Source organism: Sorex araneus, chromosome 2, assembly GCF_027595985.1.
Source record: "Sorex araneus isolate mSorAra2 chromosome 2, mSorAra2.pri, whole genome shotgun sequence".
In the NCBI taxonomy this organism is placed as follows: Eukaryota; Metazoa; Chordata; class Mammalia; order Eulipotyphla; family Soricidae; genus Sorex; species Sorex araneus.
In genome coordinates this window covers 330,136,247-330,159,862 of record NC_073303.1, presented here as the reverse complement: position 1 = coordinate 330,159,862, position 23,616 = coordinate 330,136,247, and the positions used below count along the sequence as shown (strand labels likewise).

Below are 23,616 nucleotides of genomic sequence, written 5' to 3'. Positions count from 1 at the left end.
ATTTTCAAGATTTTGAGCATGGTATCACTTGAGTGGGCACACAGAATTATTGAATTTTTAAAAATATTAAATTAATTTTATAATATTAAATCAAAACTTAAATAAAAACCAAATACATTGTAGATGAGTCAGAAGAGCAACAAATGGTGGGTCACCTCACCTTAGGCAGACTTTTCTGGAATACTTGCAAGCTGAGGATCATGGGAGCAGCCAGAGCCCAGTTATAGTAACTGCGAGGAATAAAAATCATAAGAGAAGAGAGCAAGAGATAAGCAGGAGTGGAAAGGGAGACACAAAAAAAGCGAAGTAGAAACAATAAAACCCCTTTATTCCTTTGTTAGTTTCAGTAAAAGGATCATCAGCTCAATTTCTCTTATACGAAACACTTCTGCTTCAAGCAGATTTTTCTGACTGAAAGCAGAATACAAATCAGAGTAACACTGTAGTCCCTCCTATGAAAATAAACTTTCCTTTCACTTCAAAATCACTGTCCATTAGCTTACTGTATACAAGAGAAACTCTCATTATTAGAAACTGTATTTGGGAAAAAAAACTCATGAAAGCAAAGTACTTACCGGTTATAGATCCGAATCACCAGGTTAGGGTTGTCTATAAGCCCAGGATTCTCGGCAAACTCATGATAAGTAATAATATGTTCCATGAATTTTTCTGCAAATGATGAATTTGGTTAGAGATTACATAAATTCCTATATGAGATTATCAAAATAATCTTGACATTTAAGGGACTATGAAACAAAATAAACTTAAAAAAACAAAAATAAGATATACATCAAAAGTAAAGCATCAGATATGCATATCTATTTTTTAGGATATAAAGGAACAATTTTTTTCTATTCTTCCTCCTCATTCTCCACACCTCATCTAGGTATCTAGGTTCAAAATATAAAAGAAAGAAACAGACATGCTAGAGATTTTTCAGAAAATAAGACTACAGATGTGGTTGGAGAGGGGCAGAAACACAGAGACTGGAACTAACACTACATTTCCTTATCAGAGGAACAAACTGCTGGTAGACAACCTCCTAACAGGCAGTGTCCCCAGTCCTACAGCTCCAGGCCCATGCCACACTGCTTGGAGAACTTGACAACTGCTTGGAAAAACACACGTTGAGTTCAGGGTCTCGAGTAATAAACTCCGAGTTCTTACAGAAGAAGCAGAATCTGCATGTGCTTCTGGAGTCTCTTCCTAGATCTGCAGACCCAGACCTCGAGGTAATCTTTACTACTCTGACTTGCCCTCACAAGCAGTATTTCTGACTCCTCCAGAACAATTTATACCAGACTGTTATCTGTTATCTTTTACTGAAAGAATTAAGTGCAAATTTTGTATTTTATATACATTGCATTTTTTCCATTCCTCGTCATTTTTTTTTTGAGGACACAGGAAAATTAGAAGAATATAACCTACTTAATTTTGTCCCTGTAAAGAGACCCTGACCATAACAATTTCTTGCAGAAAGTCAAAAAGAAATAAGACAGGGAGAAGAAAGAGGAATAATGAGCATCTTGTGATGCGAAAAGGAAAAACCAGGGATGAGGGACCCTGCCCATCTCACTGCTGAGGGCAAGAAAAGGAAAGGGGAAAAAAAGATGCTGGTTATGAGGAAAAAGAGAAAAAGTCTTCCCATAGTAGAAAATTATACTGGAACCAGCAGACGAACCGAGACATAATAGTGAGTTTCACTGAGAAGGGAATGTAAAAAAGGCAGAGAACCTTGGGACACACACACACATAATGTTAGCCCACACAAAGGGCGTATGTGTTATGTAATGAACCCCTACCCCTGCCTCCACTACCCCCTTGTTCTTGAGCAATTTGATTCTTGAGTCTTCTAGGCCAACCCTCAAATCCAAAACAGAGAGTAGCAGTTCCTTCCACTTTCAGCCAACGTGATCAGGAACTCCGGGACAACCAAGTTCCTACACTCAGCCTTGCCCTCATGGCCAAGGCCCAGTTCTGTCGAGGAGGGCATCCTGACCCCAGTCTCACAAATATTCCAATGACTATACAGATGGGAAATCAACACTGCCCAAATCCAAATATGGGCCACAGGGCAGCCTGCCAGGAAATGGGAGCCTCCTGGCGCCTGATGAGGGGCCAGCGTTCATGGACCTGGAGCTGCCACCTGCACAAGGTCGCTAGAATGCAGGGCCTGAGGGCCAGCAGGAGGTTTCAGCCAGGCCACAGCTGGTGAGTGTCAGTTACCTTTAGAGATTTCTCCATTCTCACTGAGGCCCCCGCAGAGGGAGAGGGTGACATCCGGCAAGTCCATGGCGGAATCTGAGAGGCACTCGGTGCCACTGTCAGCTGCGGCACTACCCACAGACTGTGGGGACTGGGAGCCAGAGAATGTGTCCGACTCGGGCCACTGCCTGGAGCCAGGGTCGGATTCACTGCAGGGAGGAGGAGGGAGAAAAGATTTGTCTTGTCATCACTTCTTGTGTCTCCGCTCTACAGAGAGCTCAGCCACCTTGAAACAGTGTGTGCAACTTCCTAGCACACAATCTTTCTTAGTGTTTAAAAATGGATCATAAAGGACTTGCACAAAAGCCAACAGCAAGACTGAGAAATGAGCTGTGAACACATTCATGTCATAAAAAATCACAACAGTGTGTTCACAATTACATAAACATTTCAACTATGGCCTCTGTGACTTTAATTGGAGAAGCGCATGGGGTTGGAAGGCAGTAAGGGGATTAGGATGTATGCCATGCGTGTGGCTGATGCCAATCTGATGCCCAGCCCCACCATCCCAGTAACTGCACTGCAGGGGTGGTCTGAGACCCCAGCCCTGCACAGCCTCAGCACTCAATTGCAGTCCTGCCCATCTGACAGACAAGGAGCATCCTGAGGGGGCCCTGGGCATCCTGAGCAGTTTGCTTGGGAGTTATCCTCCAACCCCCTGCAAAAGAAAACCCCAAACTAGGGTAGTGAAGAAAAGTGTGGTATTTGGAAATTACTAACTTCTTAGGAAAAAAAAAGCTATACTATACACATCGTATAAAAAAAATAACTATAGTTTAAGGCTACATCATGCTTTAAAAACAAGGCATTTCTAAATCCACCTGTTATGTCACAGGACTAAAGAGAAGATTCTAAGGTGGTTACATGCCTCTCCAGGAAGAGCACTGCACCAGGAGATGAAAGGGAAGTACTTACAACAGTTGTTGGTGCACTAGCGTACACTAGACAGAAGATGAGGCATGTCAGTGTTCTTGGTTTGAGTTGCTAAAGCATAGAAGGTCATCCTTTTTTTTTTTTTTTTTTTAAATGACACAACTTTGCAACAGAAACAAAAAGTACAGGGTTGGAAGACAGTGCAGTGCATGCCTGGAGTGCAGCCAACATGGTTCAGCCCCCAGAGCCACACAGTCCCCTTCAGTCAGGCACAGCCTGTGCCTTGACCAGGGGTTTGGCTGGCAGAAAAGCAATGGGACAGGCTCTGGGCCTCCTAAGCTGTGTGAGACCACCGCCCCTCCCCCCACCCAAAACCAAACAATATCACCCGACCTCTTCAAAAGGCACTGAAAGTCCCTCGGTCCTCACACCCAATAAACAGCACTCTGTAAAACCGATCGAGCACACCAGAGGATGCTGGCCACCCCTCCTGGAGAGCAGGACTCGGGACTGGAGCAGTCCAGTGGGGCGGCAATGGTTTTAAGTGCGATGGGGGTGCATTCTCTGTTCAACTAGAGAGGGAATTTTCTAGGAGTCTTACTATTTTTTTTTTGAAAAGGGGGCAGTAGGCCAAAAAACCTCTTTTTCTAGAATTTCAAGACCTCTTTTTCTAGAATTTCAAATTACTTTATGAAAGCAGCCAGTGTATTTAGTAATGTTTGTGACCCCATGAAGTTGGTTCAGTTGAATTCTAACTCCAGTTAGAGCAGTAGGTGGCAGCAGAGTACAGCTATGGCACACAGAAAAGAGTTTCAGAACTGTATTTTGCATTTGCGCCAAGAAAGGTCAGGTTTTTTGAATTTTTTTCTTTTTATAGCAATGTACACCCCTGCACTCCAATACTGAGATTAATTGAGCCAATAATATTCTCCTCATTAGAAATGATGAACAAGCCAAGGACAATGTAAAGAGGTAAAACTTCTCACATTGGTATGGATGAGTAAGGCTGGCCCCTGGATAATCAGACTCCTCTACCCCCTCCCCCTTTTTTTTTGTTTTGAACCCACATCTGCCTATGCTCAGGGATTCTCCTAGCAAGGCTTGAGTGACCTTATGGGGTGCCAAGGATCCAACCTGGGTCTGCTGTACGCAAAGCAAACACCCTACCCACTGTACATTGCGTACAAAATTACTCTGACAAAATTAGCTCCAGTACCTAATCAGACCCCTTGAAATGAAAATTTTTAAAGATATACTCTTGGCAATTTTAAAATACAAGATATAGCATTATATATAATATAGGTTTTTTTTTTAAGCTGTTAATAAGCTTTATTAACAATTTATTCTAACCAATGCAACCTTTAACTACTTGGAGGATACACAGACTCCGCAGGGCACAATTCCACAACAGTGATGCAATGCAAAGCTCAGCTGCATGCTCTGACACTGTTTGCTCCCCATCAGCATCACCGGGGGTCGCTTCCCGGTCACAGAGTCCTGCTGGGGATGTTGCCTCAGAGTGCTTCCCAACGAAACTTTAAAAACAATATCTGACAACAAATGCTGACAAAATTCTGCAAGCACACTGCACAGGCATTAATGACTGCAATAACTGCTACAGGACATATCCTCTGGTATCCCTTATGCAGACTTAACTAGTCTAGCTCTTTGCATGAGAATAAATAGTTTTTATAAAGACTGTGGCAAATTTAGTAGTTTCTAATCAATGAAGTCAAAACAACATATGCATAATTCTGGCATTTTTTAAAACAATAAGTGATTATCCAGTTTAGTCAAAGGACACCATGTTCCTAGTCCTTTTTTTAATCAAAGATGTTTGGCCCAAGAATTAGCTTGCATATTTCAGAGTTAACTAAATATACAAGGAAGATATAACTACCTTTTAGGGAAATAGAGTGCTGCTACTTCAGGTTCTAGAGCTTTTAAGTCATCTAGATAAATATCATCAGGTCCCTGGTGTTGGCTTCTTTTATGGACACCTGTAAAAATCAGACAAAAATTTAACTACTCTTTGCTTACAACTCATAGGAAAAGAAAGGTTTGCAAAACAATAAAACAGATCATGATTCAAACTGGGTTTTACTAATTAATTACATTTTTTCCTTTTGCTTTGGGTTTTAGTTTTAAAGGTAACAATGCTTTCACTTGTGTTCAGTTCATTATCCATGTCAAACAATGGGAAATTTAGCAATATTCTAACACTGCAATTATTATTTGAAAAGTGTTGTGTGCTGAGGTGTTGCTGGGCATTCCCTTCTGACTGTAAAATGACAAAACCTGAACAAGGAATAAATCTAGCAGTTAATACTCTAACTGGTTTTACATTACCATCGCAAATAGTGGGATATTAATGTGATGCAATATTAAATACCCAATACCAACAAAGTCATCTTTAAGAGATAAAAAACACTTAACCTAAATTTAATCAAGCATCTAAGTCTGCACCCACTCCAGTGGACATCACTGCACTGTGGTTAATGAGCACATGACCTCATGTGAGAGAGAAATGTGTCAAAAATATGTAAAACATGCACCAGATTTACAAGACATTATCTTCAAATTTACGGAAACAGATTCCTATTTCTCAAAAAACCTATTAGATACACCCAGAAAGTGAGACAGCATGCATGCCAATTGATACTTGGTCAGTACCACAGAAATGGAAGGAAAAAGACAGAGAGGAGAGGTGGTGTGGCTTTGAGGCCTGCTGCCGTAAGCTGTGTATGTATGGGGCCTGGGTACCACCTCACAAGAGCAGAGAGCCACCATAGTCAGAGGACCAAGCTTGGTGATAGCACCCTGGCAATCAATTCTTTAAAAAAAATATATTATTTCTGAGGGAGCCTGGAGGTCTATGCTGGTAGCAAACATGTATAAAATCCTTGGTATTAGGATTCTTTTAACTTATATTTGTGGGGGCACTACACTTGGGTGGTGCTTGGGGGACCATGCAGTGCTGGAGATCAAACCCAGAACTTCTTCATGCAAAGCATATATTCCAGCCCTTGAGCTATAGCGTGCTCCTGGTGGTTGCATTTTTAAAACTGAAGCAAGCCTATAAGTGGATGGGCATGGAGAGTATCATGCTGAGTGAAATGAGTCAGGGAGAGGGGGGCAGATATAGAATGACTACACTCGTTTATGGGATATAAAAAAACACAATATGAAATTAATACCCAGGTAGTAGAAACAACGGCCAGGAGGACTGGTCCATGGTTGGAAGCTTGTCACAAGTTAGGATAGAAAAGGAACCACTACAAGAAGGATAGTTGGAAATGATCACTCTGAACAAGAACTGAGTGCTGAAAGTAGGTAAACATGGTAACCTTTCAGACCTATAGTACAAACCATAATGCCAAGAGGTGGGTGGGGAGGGGAGAAGAAAGAGGAGACAGAGGGCAAAGGGGGGGAGAAAGAGAGAGAGAGAAGAAAATTGCCTGCTGGGGTTCAGGGGAGGGAAACTGGGGACAATGGTGTTGGGAAATGTACACTGGTGAAGGGATGGGTGTTGGAACATTGTATGACTGAAACCCAATCATGAACAACTTTGTAACTGTGTATCTCATGATGATTTAATTAAAAAATGTTTTAAAAAAGAAGCCAATTGACTATATATGACAATGAGTATTAGTAGGTAAAATTTTGCTTCCATAAATAGAAAGGCCACGGCCCGTGATCAGATAGCAAATGTGTAAGCCCTGAGCACTGCCAAGTGTGGCAAAACCATAAATTTTTTCTATTCCAAAATATACACAAACAATGGCAGCCGACAGAGTAAAAGCAGACACATTTGCTCTCAGTGGGGACACCAAGCCCAACTGTGCTTGGACCACAAAGACCAAGAACAGCCCCCACACAGCACATGAATGAGACCCAAGAACTCACTGTCTAAGTTTAAACATGCAAAGGCATGAATGAGGTGGTTACCTTTCTTCTTAGATGGCGAATCTACTTTAGCTGCTGGTTTGGAGTCCGAGGGTGCTTCCACGAGGGCTGGGGCGGGCAAGTTGTCCACATCTAACATAGATGAAATCAGAGGCGCTTCCAAGGGGCATTCGAGTGGGTCTGCAGCAGGAGCCGCATCACTCATCTGCTTACACAGGGCTCTGGGTTTGGGTTTCACTATGGTACAGATGGTTTCTTCCATGAAACGATCTTCAACTTCATTTATGAGGTTGTCTTCAGGGGGAATTACCCGAAAATGGGTATTTTCCGATGGTGTAATTGTAGCTGTCCTAGGATGATGATCAGGTTTCTCTCTTTTGCTGACCTAGAAAAAGGTTGAGGAATTTAAAAATCAGACTTTTCTTTCTTTCTTTTTTTCTCTTTGGGCCACACCCGGCAATGCTCAGGGGTTATTCCTGGCTCTGTGCTCAGGAATTACTCCTAGCCATGCTCGGGAGACTAGAGGGCGTGCCGGGGGAGACCCTGTGCAAGGCAAATGCCCTACTTGTTGTACTATTGCTCTGGCCATAGAAATCAAACCTTTGGGGCTAGAGAAAGAGCCCAGCAGTTTAGATGCTTGCCTTGCATGTGGCCAACCGCGTCTGATCTCTAACATTCTATATGGTTGCCTGAACCCCACCAGAAGTGATCCCTAAACACAGAGCTATGAGTAAGAGCATCGTATGGCCCAAATCCTCCCCCCAAATAAATTTTTTAAAAACCCCAACTTGTAAAGTTGTTTGTTATATTCTATTTTTAATCTGAATGCTGCTAAATGTAATCATTATTAACGTATCCATGAACTCATTAAATATATTCTTCTAAATGTAAAATATTTAAGAAGTGAAAAAATTTGTTAGATACTTTGTTAAAAATTTTTTTGTTAAATACTGACTACTATGAAGAGTTAAACACTGGAGAGGAATGAATAACTATGACAATTTTCAGAAACTGAAAGGAAAACATAAATGTTCAAATTATTTCTTGAGTCTCTTGCCCGCACACCTGGCTGTCTTCCCCGAGTCCCCTCGGAGGGGATGGGCTCCAGCTTCCCTCCCTGCCCCGAGTAGAGCTCCCGGCGGCCGAAGACCACCGGAACCTAGCCACAGTCATGCTGGAGGCCCCTCTCCACACGTTTGGACAGGCCTCACACATGAAGGTACCGGCAGAGGAACCCAGGTGCGTGTAATCCCATCAATGGCCAACATCCAGAGACTTAAAAGCAAGCTCCCAGATATCTTATAACCTACTTTTCACTCTGGGAGAAACTCGAAAGCTACTGAAAACTTCCTGCCCACATGGGACAGCCTTGCAAGCTCCCCATGGTGTATCTATATGCCAAAGCCAGTAACCAGCTGAATCTCATTCCCCTGACCCTGAAGCCTTTAGAGGCTTCTAAAATCTCAGGGATAGGACGAATGTAGAGGTTACTGAGACCGCTCGAGCCACTCGACGATCAACGGGATTTCTTGATCGTGATTTCTTCTTTCATCATAAGGTAGCAAAAAAATGTATATATTGATTTATATCTTATATGTTTTATATATTGATTTATAATCAATCTCCTGTTTCAAATTCCAATGTGGAAATTTTAGTTACCAAAAGGAAAGCATATTTCCATATTAAAATATTAGTAATTAGCAATCAACATTATTTACTAAATAGACCCGCACATAAAATATGCTGTAATTTAGTTGTAAACAGTGTAAAAAAGATTTTAGATGTTAGAGTTGGATTTATTCTATGACCACAAGAGGGCACTATCATCATTTATCTTCACAGGCACTTGCTCAGCAACTGCCCACTTCATTCTTGATGATTGGGTCACGCAGGGCAGAGCGGGTGCAGCCCTGCCTCCTGCATGCACTCACTGTGCTCCAGGGAGCGAGTGCTTTCCCGTCCAAAGCTGCTCACTGTTCACAGACACATCACAGGACAGTGACTCACGGTACCTTGGTGGACTCCGGGAAACCTCCCCAAGTCCATTCCATGTGCGACTCTGATCTGAGCAGACTCTCGCCGGGTTTCACTTCTAGCTCGGAATCGCTTTTAGGGCAGGGCACAGGGGAATAGGCACTGCAACACAGGACAGAGAAACGTGGTGACTCCAAGTCAGGAACCAAAGCCTTGCTGAGCTCCACAGACTTAAAAAATGGTTTTCTGGGGCTTAAGCAATGATAGTCCAGTGGGTAGGGTGCGTGCCTCGCACTTGCACATGGCTGATGGGCTTGATCCCCAACACTCCATATGGTCCCCTGAGCATCGCCAGGCTAAGCAATGCTAGGTGTGGCCCCAAAACAAAAACAAACAAACAACCCCCCCCCAAGTCCCCATCTTTTACCTGAGTAATAATAAAAAAAACCCTAAAACTATCTATTGAAGACTTACAGGGTTCTCTCTAAATGAATTACAAACTTCATCCCATTTGATTCTCATAAGAAACAAGAGAATGTCAAGAAAAAAATGTGTGAAATTAGTTTAATACATGAAATTGGATTTGAATGTGGAACAAAAAAGCCTGTCAAAAGGTTTAGCAATATTACTACAATTACATAATAAAAATGAAAAATATGAAGGGCCAAATTCTAAGCTGATGTACACAAATCCACCTTGACCAACATAATATAAGAACCAAGTTTAATAATTACAGAAAGAAAAAGTCCACATGCAGTTTAAAAGTATTATTCAGTTAAGTTAAAAGTGCTATATGATGACATGGGAAATATCTTTCTTCTATCCAATAGATAAAGGTATCTCTATAAAAATATCAGAGATAGAGTAATTTGGAAACTACTCACCTGTCTAAAGAGGACCAGTCTCCATCAGATAAGGGGTAGTGATCCCCAGAATGGAACAGCAAAGGTTCCTTATATTCTTCTTCCTTTAAGGAAGCATTTGAAGATCCTCTGCAAAAGGAAAAAAATGCAGAAATAATTTTAAAATATCCCCAAATTGACCAATGCCTAAATAATACAAATGAAGATGGTCAAATGATTAACAAATCCTTTACAAAGGAAAATATGAAAAAGAAGGGGGAAATTCAGTGAAGCCCCCCACCAAACACTACTGCAATCATGACTTAAAAGGGGTGAAAGGACAGAAAAGACAGGAGTGTAATAAGGAAATTTTAATAACCGATTCAAAGGCTAGAAAATGAAGACTTTATATATATTCATTTAATCCTTATACATCTGAAATAGGACTATGCCCTTTTAGATATTAGGTAATCAAGGTCCAAGGAATTTCATACCTTGTTCAAACTGAAAACGCTAGTGAATAGATGGGTTTGAAGTACGTTGTCTTTTCCCTATACTATCAGGAGCACTACAGAAAACCGAAGACTCTCAGTTGACGAGAACCATGGCTCAAAAATACTCTGGAAAGTTGGAAATCCCAGAACTCCTTTCTTTGTCTGGGTCAAGCATTAGCTGACAATGTTCTCTTTACTTAACATCAATGTGAGGTGGAGATGTGAGCAAGACGGTATGAGAAATACTTTGAAAATTTGTATGTGGCCTGAGAACTGGCCTACAGGACTGAGCTTGCTACAGTGGGGACTGTGGTGGAGGTGGGGAGTGGCACTGAGACACGGAGGAGGCCAGCAGGTATCTGCGGATACTAGGATACTGTGCAGCTGTATGCATGAGCCTGCTGTTAGAATCATGGTGCCAAAATTTAAAAAAAAAAATCAAATTTATAGAAATTATAGAAATCTATAGAATTATAGAAAGCTGAAATGTTAGTGAAGTCTTAATAAATTTACCCTTTGATTTTCTTGAATTTTTAGCTAATTAACTTACCAAATAACCTTGAAAATATCCCTTAGAAGCTCTGTGGGACTTTTTGTTCAGTGTTTGGAGGTTCCCTGGCAGTGCTCAGGCTTACTCTTGGCTCTGAGCTCAGGATCATTCCTGGTGAGGCTCAGGGATGGAACCTGGGTGAGACATGTGCAAAGCACATGCCCTACCCCCGCCATACCCTCATTTTTCAGCTTAGTTGGAAATTTATCACTTGTCCTACTAACTAGTTTAGAGTCCATGTGAGATCTTTGCGGTGAATTATGTTGAAAACAACAAAAGTATGAAATAAAGTATAAAAGAAAAAATCCGAAAAGTATAAAGAACTGTCCTATAAAAGTATTTTATAGAAACCAGACAAATAGTAGAAAAAGAACACATCACTCATATAATCCATATAAGTATCTGGGGTTATGTATACAGGATGTATTAGAGGAAATTTTAATGCATTTTATTGGCAGCAGAGATGAATGGAAATGCTAACTACTTGACTGAAGATCACTAACTCTACTAAGGGTCCACTGATTCTCAACTTTAGCACACTATTAATCAGCAAATTTCAGTGTGCCTTGGCTACAGGACATGTTCTTAAGGTCCCATTAAGATAACTCATAATGAACAGGATGGAAACTTGCACTATTTTTCTGTGGCAGTATCAGAAATAACTGGGAGGAAAGGCAGACGCAGAGCCTCTCCGTGAAGCTCTATGTCATGGAGAACAGAGAGAATTCTCTAGTGGGCAGTTCTGATCAGATGAAGTATGCAGCTTCTGGATGACAAAAATCAGGGGTGAGAAATCTTAGGATGCACATACAACTTGCTAGCAAGTCTGTTTTGGGGAATTAGAAATAGAGATGCCTTCCTGATGGTGCAGGATCCATCTTCCATTTCTGTTGGATCTAGCTACCTACAGTGTTTCCTTTGCCACCATGCGTCGTATATCTGTGTTCAATTGTATAGCACTGTGCAATCTGGAAAACCACCTCCTTCTGAAAAAACACTAACCCCTAGATTAAACGTTTAAATAAATATGCACATATATATCCACCCATCCTCTGGAAAGACGACAAAGCTTCCAGACTATATTCTAGTTGAAAGTTCATCAGCAGAACGACTTAGTATGTACAGTTTACACAAAGCCTGTGTAGTTTCCAAAGAGTTTCTTCCAAACTGGCAGTAGCTTTAAGGAATAATTCTTTCATCTGCCTCATTCAAGGAGTCCCATTAATTTTATTCTATTATCAATAAAATTCTTTACAAGCAGATATTCTTTAGGACCACAAAGATGCCTTAAAGGGCAGAAGTTTATGCTCTGCATGCAGGAGCCCTAGTTTTAATTCCATAGGACAGGTTCACTTAGGCACTGCTGGAAGTGACCCCTGAGCACCATCAGATTTGATCTTCAAACCGAAACACATGTAACTCTTGTGTTTAGGAGTTGGAAAAATACACATTTGTAAATAGCCATCTTACTGAAAGCAATCTACAAGTTTAACCAATGGCTTTGGTTAAACTTACCAAACATATGTTTATAAACATCAAAATACCAATGCCTTTTTCTTCATCTTTTTTGAAGCTTGGGTGGAATGGGGTGTTGGGCCATACCAGCTGCTCGTAGTGCTTGGCTTTATGTTCAGGGATCATTCCTGGTGGTGCTTAGGGGACCATACGTAGTCCTAGGAACTGAACCAGGGACGGTCTCATGCAAGACAAGCCCTGTACTATCTCTTTGTGTACCCTCCCCCACCCCATGGATCTTCAAGGAAATAAAATAATTATAAAGTTTATATGGGACTACAGAAAACCCTGGAGTCAAAGCAATTGTGAGATGAAAGAAAAATGGAAACACTGTTTCACACTATATTACAAAGCAACTGGAATTGAACCGCACAGGGCTGGAATAAAAACAGGCATATACCAATGGAACAAAGCCGAGTGCCCAGAAATAGTCTCCACATATAGAGACTTGGTTGCTTAGTCATAGACTAGATTTCTGTCTGTAACAATGAAAATAGGAAAAGTTCTTGAACAAAAGATGCTGGGAAAATTGGATGACCACATGCTAAAAAAGAAAGAAAGAAGATCACTATTTAACGCCATATACAAAAATCAACTCCAATTAAAGTCATGAGACTTGAAATCATAAAATACAGAGAAGAAAATCTAGGTAACACACTTCTGGACCTCAACATTACAGAGGTGCTTGGAGACAACACCACGGGTTGGATACATCATGATAAGCAAAGGAATAAAGTCAATTACAAGTTGTTTACTCACAATGTGAGTAACTGAAACAAAAAGGCAAGAAACAACAAACTAGTAGCCTCAGTGGAATCTACAGAGAGAAAGAGAATGGGGAGGTGGAGGAATGAGTAGCCTTTTGGTGGTGGTTGTGATGAATTATAAACTCATATACAGGTTTTAAACGTGACCCCTGAATTCTAAAATAATCTAAGTAAGTGATAAATCGGCTAAGGCGGCGGGGGGGGGGGGTTGGGGTCCCAAGGAGTAAAGAGTTTAAACAGAGCACTTTTAACCAAAATAAATTAAAAGCCTGTTCTAGGTATTTTCTCTGGAAACAGATTTTCTCTCCTCAATGGTGAGGGCCAAGGAGAGTAAGAAACTCGGGGGATGGGGAAGGAATGATAGTACAGCGGGTGGGGCATTTGCGTTGCATGCAGCCAATCTAGTATCCCATATGGTCCCCTTCAGGAGTGATCCTGGAACACTGAGCCAGGAGTAAGCCCAAAGAGGAAAAAACCAAATATACTTGTTGGTACAGATCATACAATTCCATGTCATATCTCGATCTCACAAGCACAAAGGCAACTGACCTTCTTCTTAAATTTTTCAGTGTGTCACTGACCTTAAATATCTTCCCCCAAATTGTTTTACAATCCAATGTTGAAAGGGAGGGACCTTGCTAAAACTAGTTCATGACAAAATGATGGTCCTGATTTTCCAAGAGACTATTGTTCACAATCACAACAACAACAGGCCCCATCTTCTTTTACTTTCTTCTTATATATATATTTATGTTTTGGTTTTGAAGCCACTGTGCTCAGGACTTACTTTTGGCTCTGTTCTTAGGGATCATGCATGGGGACTATACTGCATGCCAGGGATCAAACCCAAGTCAGCCGTGTACCAGGCAAGCGCTCCACCTGCTGTAAGTCACTCCAGCCCCCATCTATCTTTGATCTTTTAAAGGTTGGTGATTATCACAATTGTTGTGCTTTGTCTCTTTCAGTCCTAATTGCTGTCTTTTCTTTTCTTTTTTTGTTTTTGTGGTGTTGGGGATCACATCCAGGGCCTCACACATTCGAGGAAAGGGCTTTACCACTGACGTCTATGTTCTAACTTCTCTTGGTTGGGTCTTATTTTAAGGAAATTTCAGGAAAGTGTTCCTGTAAGGGCATCATATGATTCACTGACAACTTAAGAGTGAATAACTCAAGATTCTAAAAATTATGCAAAATCACAGTTTTCATGTGTTCAGACATGCCTGTTTGCCAGGCTCTGGCTTAGAAACAGAAGTTGACAATTATTTCTGTCAACCAAGTCAATAATACAGAAGATCTGACTGACGTAGTTCTTTCTCAAAATCCTTTAGAAAAGTACGGTATATATAAGCTATTTCTGCAAAGCATTAATTCAACACTTATTTACAAAATTCCTTCAGAATAATGTTTCTTATACATCAAGCAGATGACTTGCATATATTTTAGAAATGTTTTAGTCAATGTTGAAATTTCCCTAAGTTGTTTGGGTATTCTGAACTTTGCTTTCCTGTGACTAAAGACATATCAATAAAGCCTTGCATGCAAAAGTGTTACTTTAGTGCTTTCTAGCAGATATGAGAAGATTTTAGTTTGCAAAAGTATCTGTAGAAATTAAGACACTTTAGGGAGCAGTATAGTGCTAATCAAAATAAAATTCGGATAACTGTATTTCAAGTTTTTCTTCATATTTCCTGTCCACATTTCATTAAACCTGGCTAAACCTTCTAAAGGAATCATTTACACTTTCATAACAGCAATGAAATCTAATAATGGGAGATCTCAAAGAACTGTCTATGAACTGAAAAGATAAATAACCCTCTAAGAAAGCAAGAGAAAATGATGGTGAGAATTTTTTTTCTAGGAAAAAATTATGGTATTTAAGAAAAAAATTAGTTAAAAAAAACTTTGGAAAACAATTACGTAGTATTTAAATCGTTAATTTTTTTTTTTGGTCCACCTTTTTTTTTTTTTTCAAGGGTGGGGTGTTGGCTTTGGCTCTGTGCTCAGGAATCACACCTGGCAGGCTTAGGGGACCATATGGGGTGCCTGGGATCGAAACTAGGTTGGCTGCATGAGCAAGTGCCTTACCTGCTATACTATTTCTCCAGCCAGTATTTAAATCATTTATAATTAAGTCCTTCTTGGTTAATAATTTGATACTTACAAAAATTAGTCAAATTTCTTCAGGAGTTTAGATTTTGTAAGTATAGTTTACATTGAACTCTGGCGACCAAGGCAGAGATTTTCACTATTGACTCTGGCTTTAATTGTTCAGCTCTAGAATCCTTCACCCTCTCAGAACTGAAATCAAAATAACATACTCAAGTGTGGGAGGAGTGAGAAAGAACGTCACAAACATGAAAGCTGAGCAAAAAAAGGTGGTTAGGAAAACATTATGTTAAGAATTACTACCAATGTAGGACTCTGTTATGAGATTTATAACTCAAATTTCAGAAAAAGAGAAATTTTGCTCTATAAGGGATTATTAAACCATGCCTTAGTACAATATACTAGCAACTTTGCTGGGTTATTTTACTTGGTTTTTGGATCATACCCAGCAGTGCTCAGAGCTTTCTCCTGGCTTTATCCTGGGATCACTCCTGGCGGGCTTGGGGATCATATAGGAAGCCAGGGAGTAAACCCAGGTCAGCCATGTGCAAGGCAGGCACCATACGATCTCTGCAGACTGCCTGGTTATTTGAAATAAAAAGCCTGAGAAATGAAACACATACCAGGCAGTTATTACTTGGTATACATCCGGTTACTGGCACTAAAGAAGAAATCATTCCCCGTCTTTTTCATGATGAAGAGAACTTTAGTTGCATTAGTTTTCCCATGAGGTAGGGCACGAGCTTGCTTTGGCACACCTACCTGGGAGGAAAGCAGACACGAGGGCCATCATCTACCTTCCTCCACCACAACTCAAAGGGTCTGGCACCAGGTCTACATGCCTGGTACACAGGAGTTCTGGTTTAGAACATATTCAAGTGTGGGAGGAGTGAGAAAGAATCTCACAAACACGAAAGCTGAGCTTAGACCCTCGGTACCACATGGTCCCTGTGCACTGCCAGGAATGGCTATTGAATATCATACCGGGAAAGGTCTCCAGAGCAAGGCTGGATGTGTCAAACAAACAAACAAACAAACAAACAAACAAACAAACCAAAACAAAACCCAGAACAAAAACAGTTTGGAAATTCATGGTCATCTGTGGGCAGCAGCTTCTCATCCAACCAAGAAAGAGAATGGCCACACACACATGATCCTTCAGTGTCAGAGATCTCATGTAGAAGAGAAGGAAGATTAATTTTAATTTTTTTTTTTTTTTTTTTTTTGCTTTTTGGGTCACACCTGGCGATGCACAGGTGTTACTCCTGGCTCTGCACTCAGGAATTACTCCTGGCGGTGCTCAGGGGACCATATGGGATGCTGGGATTTGAACTCGGGTCGGCCGCGTGCAAGGCAAACGCCCTACCCGCTGTGCTATCGCTCCAGCCCCGATTAATTTTAATTTTTTAAAATACAAATCTTAAATTTTCAAAAACAAACAAAAACTCCACTAATTCTACTCCAGTGTAATTTTAATTCCTGGGCAGAATATATGTCACTTGAAAACTGGCATATATTCTGAAGAATGAAATGGAATCAGCAGGGGTTTCTTCGTATTTGGACTGTTTATCACCTGGGTGTTGGCGGCAGCTCCTGCGCACTTAGAACGCGGATGGGAGCCTTGTTGTATGAGTGGAACTGAGTTTAGCTGGTTGGTCAGTTAGAGGAAGGTCTTACCTGCTCAGTTTTTAACATTATTACATATGGTCTCTCTCTCTCTCTCTCTCTCTCTCTCTCTCTCTCTCTCTCTCTCTCTCTCTCTCTCTCTCTCTCTCTCTCTCTCTCTTTCTCTCTCTCTCTCTCTTTCTCTCTCTCCCCCTCCCTCCCTCCCTCCCTCCCTCCCTCCCTCCCTCCTCCCCTCTCTCTCTCGTGTGTACACACACACACGTGTGTGGTCAGTTAGAGGAAGGCCTTATCTGCTCAGTTTTTAACATTATGACACATGATCAGTCTGTGTGTGTGTGTGTGTGTGTGCGTGCGCGCGTGCGCGCGCGCGCACGCATGTGGTCATATGGTAGTGGTAAAAATTCAAAGGTAGTGGTAGTAGTCACTCAGGGACCTGGTACCATTCCTGGGGGTGCTTGTACCTGGTTGTGCTTGATGGCCGCCAGGGCTCCACCGAGCGGTACCCAATGATCTGGAGCCACATGGTGGCTTGAGCCCAAAGTCTCCATGCAAGACACATGCCCATTAGCTGCGACTCATCCAGCCCATTGGTAGCCTTTGCCTTTTTTCCTGGTGTTGGGCCCAAATCCAGGGCCTCACACATGCAAGGTAAGTTCTCAGCTGCTGAATTCCACCTGCAGCCTTTCCTGTTTGTAACTTTGAGTTTGTATTTTAAAAAAAGATTCTGAGAAACACCACTATCACAAAATTGCTAAAAATGTACTTCTTATTTTCTAAGAGGAAAAAAAAATAGCTTCAAGAGTATTTATTTGCCTTTGACAATTAGTTTGAGAAACATTTCTGAAGAGCATCAATAAACATTGAATAACAGTTAAAATAAATTGATAAACAGCGATCAAGTGCTTATCACTTTAATTGATAAGCATGACTAAATTGATCAGCAGTGATGTAGAGCTCACATTTACAGGCCAGAGAGACAGTACAGCAATACAGTAAGTTAATACATCAGCTTGCATACAGCTGATCCCGATTTGATCCCCAGCACTGCATGCTTCAATGAGCACTGCGGAGTACAGCCCTGGAGGTCGCCAAGCACGGCAAGGGACATCTCCTTCACTCAGGGGTCTCAGCAGCACCCTGTCTATTGGCCTGCTCATTGAGCTGCCTGGCTGGCTGGCTGAGCATTGGAGGGAGAATGCTTTGGCACGAGCCTTCGTACATCTGAGCACAAACCACTTGGTGCCATCCCCCCTTTCCCAGCATGCAAAAATTCTCTTTAAAGTGGGGGGCGGGGGGGGCAGACGGGAGAGAAACAGCCAAACTTCCTTCCTTTCCTCTTCAACTTCCTAAAATTTTTTGGTCATAAGCTCAAGACAACTCTAAAGTTCTTGGTAATGGGGGTAAGACAGCAAACCCAAGAGCAACAGGCCGGAAACACTCCTGGTTGTTTCATCTGCTCACCCAGGCAAGTCACTAATTCTGATGTTCCTTTTGGCTTATGATTTCTTTGGCTTATGGAAACCCATCAGACAGAAAGAGATACAATGCCGGTCTGCTCTGAGTAGTACATAAATCAGTACCAGAGTAGGACATCTCTCTGGTGGCAAATGTAAAGCTGCAGAAAGGAATAAAGAAAACTATCTTTCCCGTTGGATTCCAAAATGAACTATGAAATGGAAAAACAAGTTCAAGTATCACAAAGCAGATCAGCTACAGAGAGAGCCTCTCGCTGAGCCGGGGCTGTGCTTGCAGAATGCACGACATAGGTATCCACACACACACACAGCCTCTCGGACTTGTAGGGGCTTACCTTGCTGCCGGGGTGCCCTTGTCTTCATCAGAGCTCAGCTCCACGTCCACGGCATCTTCTGTAGCTGGTGAGGTGGCCTGGTCTTCCTTCTTACTGTCCTGTTTGCATTTCTTTCTCCTCCTCTTTTTCTTTTTCACAGAACCTGGAGTGAAAGCTGTCTCCGATTCTAATTTGTGAGAGATGTCTGAACTCTGAGATGGTCTTTCACTTCCCCCTGGTTTCACCAAAGGTGTGTCCATATCTTTAAAGAATTGATCTTCAGTTGGAATTGGTGAAGTGGCAAGGTAAGCAGGAAGTTTTTCCTTAAAGAGAACAGGAAATAGAAAAGTTACCCATAATAAACTGGACCACAAATCAAAATGATAAATTCATTGTATATCTAGATTTTCATAATGGCATGAAAAACACTTGGTTCCTAAAGATGAGAAGGTCTCACTGAATTGAAGACACTACTGCTCTACTCTGAATATGTCTTTTCAATTGGCGCAAAGTGAAGTGCTAGCCCATATGCCTGAATACATTTGTTGGAGGAATCAATAAGCCAAGTAGCACAGAACACAGAAAACCTACAATTAAAGCAATCACTTAAATCTCTGTAAAGGGAAGTTCAAAATGTGGCAGCATCCCAAGGACTGTTGTTATAAAACAATCTAATGGACAGTAAGAACAGGATAATGCAGAAGGCAGGAACGTCCCCCAACAATGGGGAGCAGGACAGGTAAATGAATGAGGAACCCACTATCGTGGGTTCAGTATGGACAGTAAGAACAGGATAATGCAGAAGGCAGGAACGTCCCCCAACAATGGGGAGCAGGACAGGTAAATGAATGAGGAACCCACTATCGTCTAAATATCCACTATTGCCTGTGCTTATTAAATTATTTTGAATATGGAAAAAGGCAATTAAAAGAGAAATAGCCTATATCATAAAATTACTGGATCTTAAAAATCATAAAGTACATAAGATACATTTTCTTTCTTTTTTTTTTTGTTTTTTGGGTCACACCCGGCGATGCACAGGGGTCACTCCTGGCTCAAGCACTCAGGAATCACCCCTGGCGGTGCTCAGGGGACCATATGGGATGCTGGGATTCGAACCCGGGTCAGCCGCGTGCAAGGCAAACGCCCTACCCGCTGTGCTATCACTCCAGCCCCGATACATTTTCAAGAATTCAAAGTAAAACACAAGGTCCCAAATTTAGAAATACTTAAACTCTTAGCAATCAAATAATCAAGTTTGTTGTTCTAGGAAATAAACCTCATAGTCATCTGCTTCATATCTGTGTATCGTGGAGGAAATGAAAGGTAAATGATAAAGGTTTAAATTAATTTGACATAATTTAGAACACATGAATATAAATAGGTTCCCAGAATTGGTTGACATTAAACTTCCGAATTGGGCTTTCATAAACATTTCATCTTGATGAGGTTTTGTTTACTGAAGCAAAATTTGTTTACACTAGTAACAGCAGAAAAAATATGATGGCGGGTTATTATTATCTGTGCACTTTCAAAGTACCACATGGTAAGTCAGCAGACTTTGTTTTTAGGTCCTTTTAATTCAGGGGCCTTTGTTATACAAAGTTTGCTTGTACATCTTGAAAGGTGTTTTGGTACTGGTGCTTTTTTCTGTTTCCACTGATCATTTCTATCAACAGTTGGGGGCGGGAGGAATACGTGATCATAGGGTGTGGCAAATAGAAACCAGCTGAAATCTATTAATACAAGAAAGAACAAAGGGTTCAACTACTTATAAGAACAAAAATCAGATCAAGAATCACTGATCTGAAATGCTGATGACATAGTTTGACAAAAGTCTGAGAGAAATCAGGTAGGTGTGGCCCTTTTAAACTCAACTCCCGAGGGGGAGGGGTGATATTTTCCCACACTGAGATACTGGTAACTATTCAGTCCTCTCATTTCTTGCATCCACTTATTTACATAAAACTCAATCACTGTTTCAGATTATGTATTGTTTAAAAAAGACATCAATATGGGCTGGAGCGATAGCACAGCAGGTAGGGCGTTTGACTTGCACGCAGCCAACCCGGGTTCGATCCCCGGCATCCCATATGGTCCCCCAAGCACTGCCAGGAGTAATTCCTGAGTGAAAGCCAGGAGTAACCCTGAGCATCACTGGGCGTGACCCAAAAAGCAAAAAACAAAACAAAAAAAACCAAAAAAAAAAAAAAAGACATCAACATGTTTTGCTTTAATCACTCATTTATTGTTTCATTCTGCCTTTTGCCTCTGTCTCCAATAAGAAAAAACTTTTTGCTTAGGCCAGGTACATGCAAACAACAATATAAAGACAACCAATTAAGATAGTAGGAAAAACACTGATCTGGTAAGGATTCCCTTAGTAATGCTGCAGTTTCAATATTGCTTCACATTATGGGTCACTGGCCTTTAGTCTAAGCTATCTAAACAAGAAACAATCTCATTTTTTATGTGTGCTGTTTTTTCTTTTGTGAATGTGTTACTTCAGTCTGTCAGTCTGTCTTTGAAAATAAGAAATAGTTGTCCTATATCCTTACTTGAAGCTAATTTTTATTTGAAATTTTATTTTTTGTTGTAGAAAGATGCTTTGAAAACCATTTAAAAAAAAGATTAGTTTACCATCATTGGGGTCACAGCAGTGGGGGGCAAAGTGTGCTCCTGCTGGATGAAGTCAAACACTAGACTATTATTTATACAGGGAAGAGGCCAATTAATTTATATCCCTTGAGGCCCTAATAAACTGATCCACATTACTATCCAAGGTTAGGCAAGCAATGTCCCTAATCCAAACGGTAAGCATGTTTTCCAAGGTTAAAGGCCACATGTGTATAGAAACAGCCAGAAGAGATATGACTTGATGACGGAGGTGGAACTAAGAGTAGCCAAGCCAGGATATAAACGGTAACAGACATTAAATAAGGAAACTCATTAGAAAAAAAGGGATGCCTTCCCTTCCAGAAACAGCATGCACAGGCTTTCTTCGTGTTCTTGGTCCCTGAAGTGGGCTGGCTTGAAGACGTTTTTGTTTCTCCAGCTCTTTTTGAACAAATTCATACTTCCACTTAAGACTAAAATGTCTATCTAACAAGCAACAATCATCTGTACAATTAAACTTTTGTTTGGGGACATACGGCACAGGCATGAATAAGCCATGTACTGTAACTTACATATTCCTCTTCAGTCTCCTCCACAAAAAAAGCTTCCCCATTATCGCCTAATTTCATGTGAAGATCCACTGCGTCGCCATTAATTTCTATGTCGATCTAGGAGAAGAAATAAAGTTTAATTTAACACCAGCAGCTTCCCATTCATACTAAACTAAGGGCTAAAATTTGGGTCCCTGCCCAGAGTGCGATATGCTCCCTAGAGGGAGAGTCCTGAGAAACTGCTACCTGCCCCACATCCCGCCCCTAAGACACCATGACAGACTGGACGGGAGGGCAGGAGAGGAACTGGGTAAGCAGGCCTGTTCTCCGCAGGGAGGCACACACTCCATCACTGAGCCAGACCCCAGTCCTAACCTACTTTTAGCACATCTAAGTTTTTTAAATTATTTAAATTTGCTAAACATCATAAAATATAAGAAATGTCAATGTCAACAAACATTTGCACATTAAATTATTTTCAGTTACAGCACAGGCAGGCTTCACTTGACACAGTTCACAAATTCCAGCTAAACTGTGACTACAAGCGTCCCAAAACTCTGTGCCAATGCTTCCATCCAAAGATCATTACAGAAATCTCTGCCGCCCTCATGACCGGCAACCCACTCCTAACACATTCTCTAATCTGCCAGGCTGGTCCACGCACATCTGTGAGCCAGCTGAGTCATGAACTGCAAACCATGAACTGGTGCTGCCTCCCCATTTCCCAGGGAAAAATGCGTGATATTTGTAAAAATGGATCATTGAAAAGGAGCATGACCAAGATTCAGATATAGTAAAGAAACAAAAACTCAACATGAGCACCTTCTGAGTTAGAGAAGAAAAGTGAACCGTGGGCAGGGAAGCTAACGAGGCTGTGGGTTAGAGGATGGTTGTGATGCAAAGGGTCGAGAAGATACAGAGGAAGTGTTAGGCAAAGCCACCCCACCAATGGAAGTCAGACACTTGTGTCACTAGATGCTCAGAGGATTAAACATTAAAAGTAGATCCACACTCAGAAAGGAAAATGTCAATTTGCCGAGACATGAAAAAGAGGTGTACTCTATACGTTATACATCAAGAATGCAAGTGCCGCTCAAACTCTTTAAGAAAGAAACAAAACACTTTGGTTTTCAGTGTTGTACTTAATAATGTATTTTACTATTTTTCATATGTTTTTAACTGACAATAAAAACTATAAAGTTTTAACAAAAACTTGTAAAGATATGCGAAGAATTCTATTTTTTCTCAATGATCACTAAGCTTATTTCCTGCACAGATCCAGCATCCCCATCATTTTAATTTATTTTTCATTTTCTGGGTCACACCTGGAAGTCCTCAGGGCTTACTCCTGGATGAGCTGAGGGGACAATACTTAACGAAAAAAATAAGTCTGGTTTTCTGTTTTTTTTTTTTTTTTTTGCTTTTTGGGTCACACCTGGCTCTGCACAGGGGTTACTCCTGGCTCTGCACTCAGGAATTATCCCTGGCGGTGCTGAGGGGACCATATGGGATGCTGGGAATCGAACCTGGGTCGGCCGCGTGCAAGGCAAACGTCCTACCCGCTGTGCTATCGCTCCAGACCCGTAAGTCTGTTTTTTATGGTCTGTCCTACCTTGAAAAGTGAATGTTGGGGGCTGGAGTGATAGTATAGCGGGTAGGGCATTTGCCTTGCACACGGCTGACCTGGGTTCGATTCCCAGCATCCCATATGGTCCCTTGAGCACTGCCAGGAGTAATTCCTG

General features: G+C 41.3%; 1 protein-coding gene across 1 annotated transcript in view; it reads right to left on the bottom strand.

The window, feature by feature from the left end:
- LPIN2 (lipin 2) overlaps window positions 1-23,616 on the bottom strand; it is an 82,712-nt gene that overhangs the window by 9,671 nt on the left and 49,425 nt on the right. Inside the window, exons 3-11 of the mRNA XM_055126607.1 lie at window positions 21,896-21,991; window positions 18,729-19,030; window positions 9,903-10,010; window positions 9,057-9,180; window positions 7,087-7,429; window positions 5,039-5,138; window positions 2,227-2,414; window positions 576-669; window positions 161-230 (exon numbers count right to left, since the gene is read on the bottom strand). Coding sequence (XP_054982582.1) covers window positions 161-230; window positions 576-669; window positions 2,227-2,414; window positions 5,039-5,138; window positions 7,087-7,429; window positions 9,057-9,180; window positions 9,903-10,010; window positions 18,729-19,030; window positions 21,896-21,991 — 1,425 coding nt within the window. The remainder of the gene's footprint in view (window positions 1-160; window positions 231-575; window positions 670-2,226; window positions 2,415-5,038; window positions 5,139-7,086; window positions 7,430-9,056; window positions 9,181-9,902; window positions 10,011-18,728; window positions 19,031-21,895; window positions 21,992-23,616) is intronic.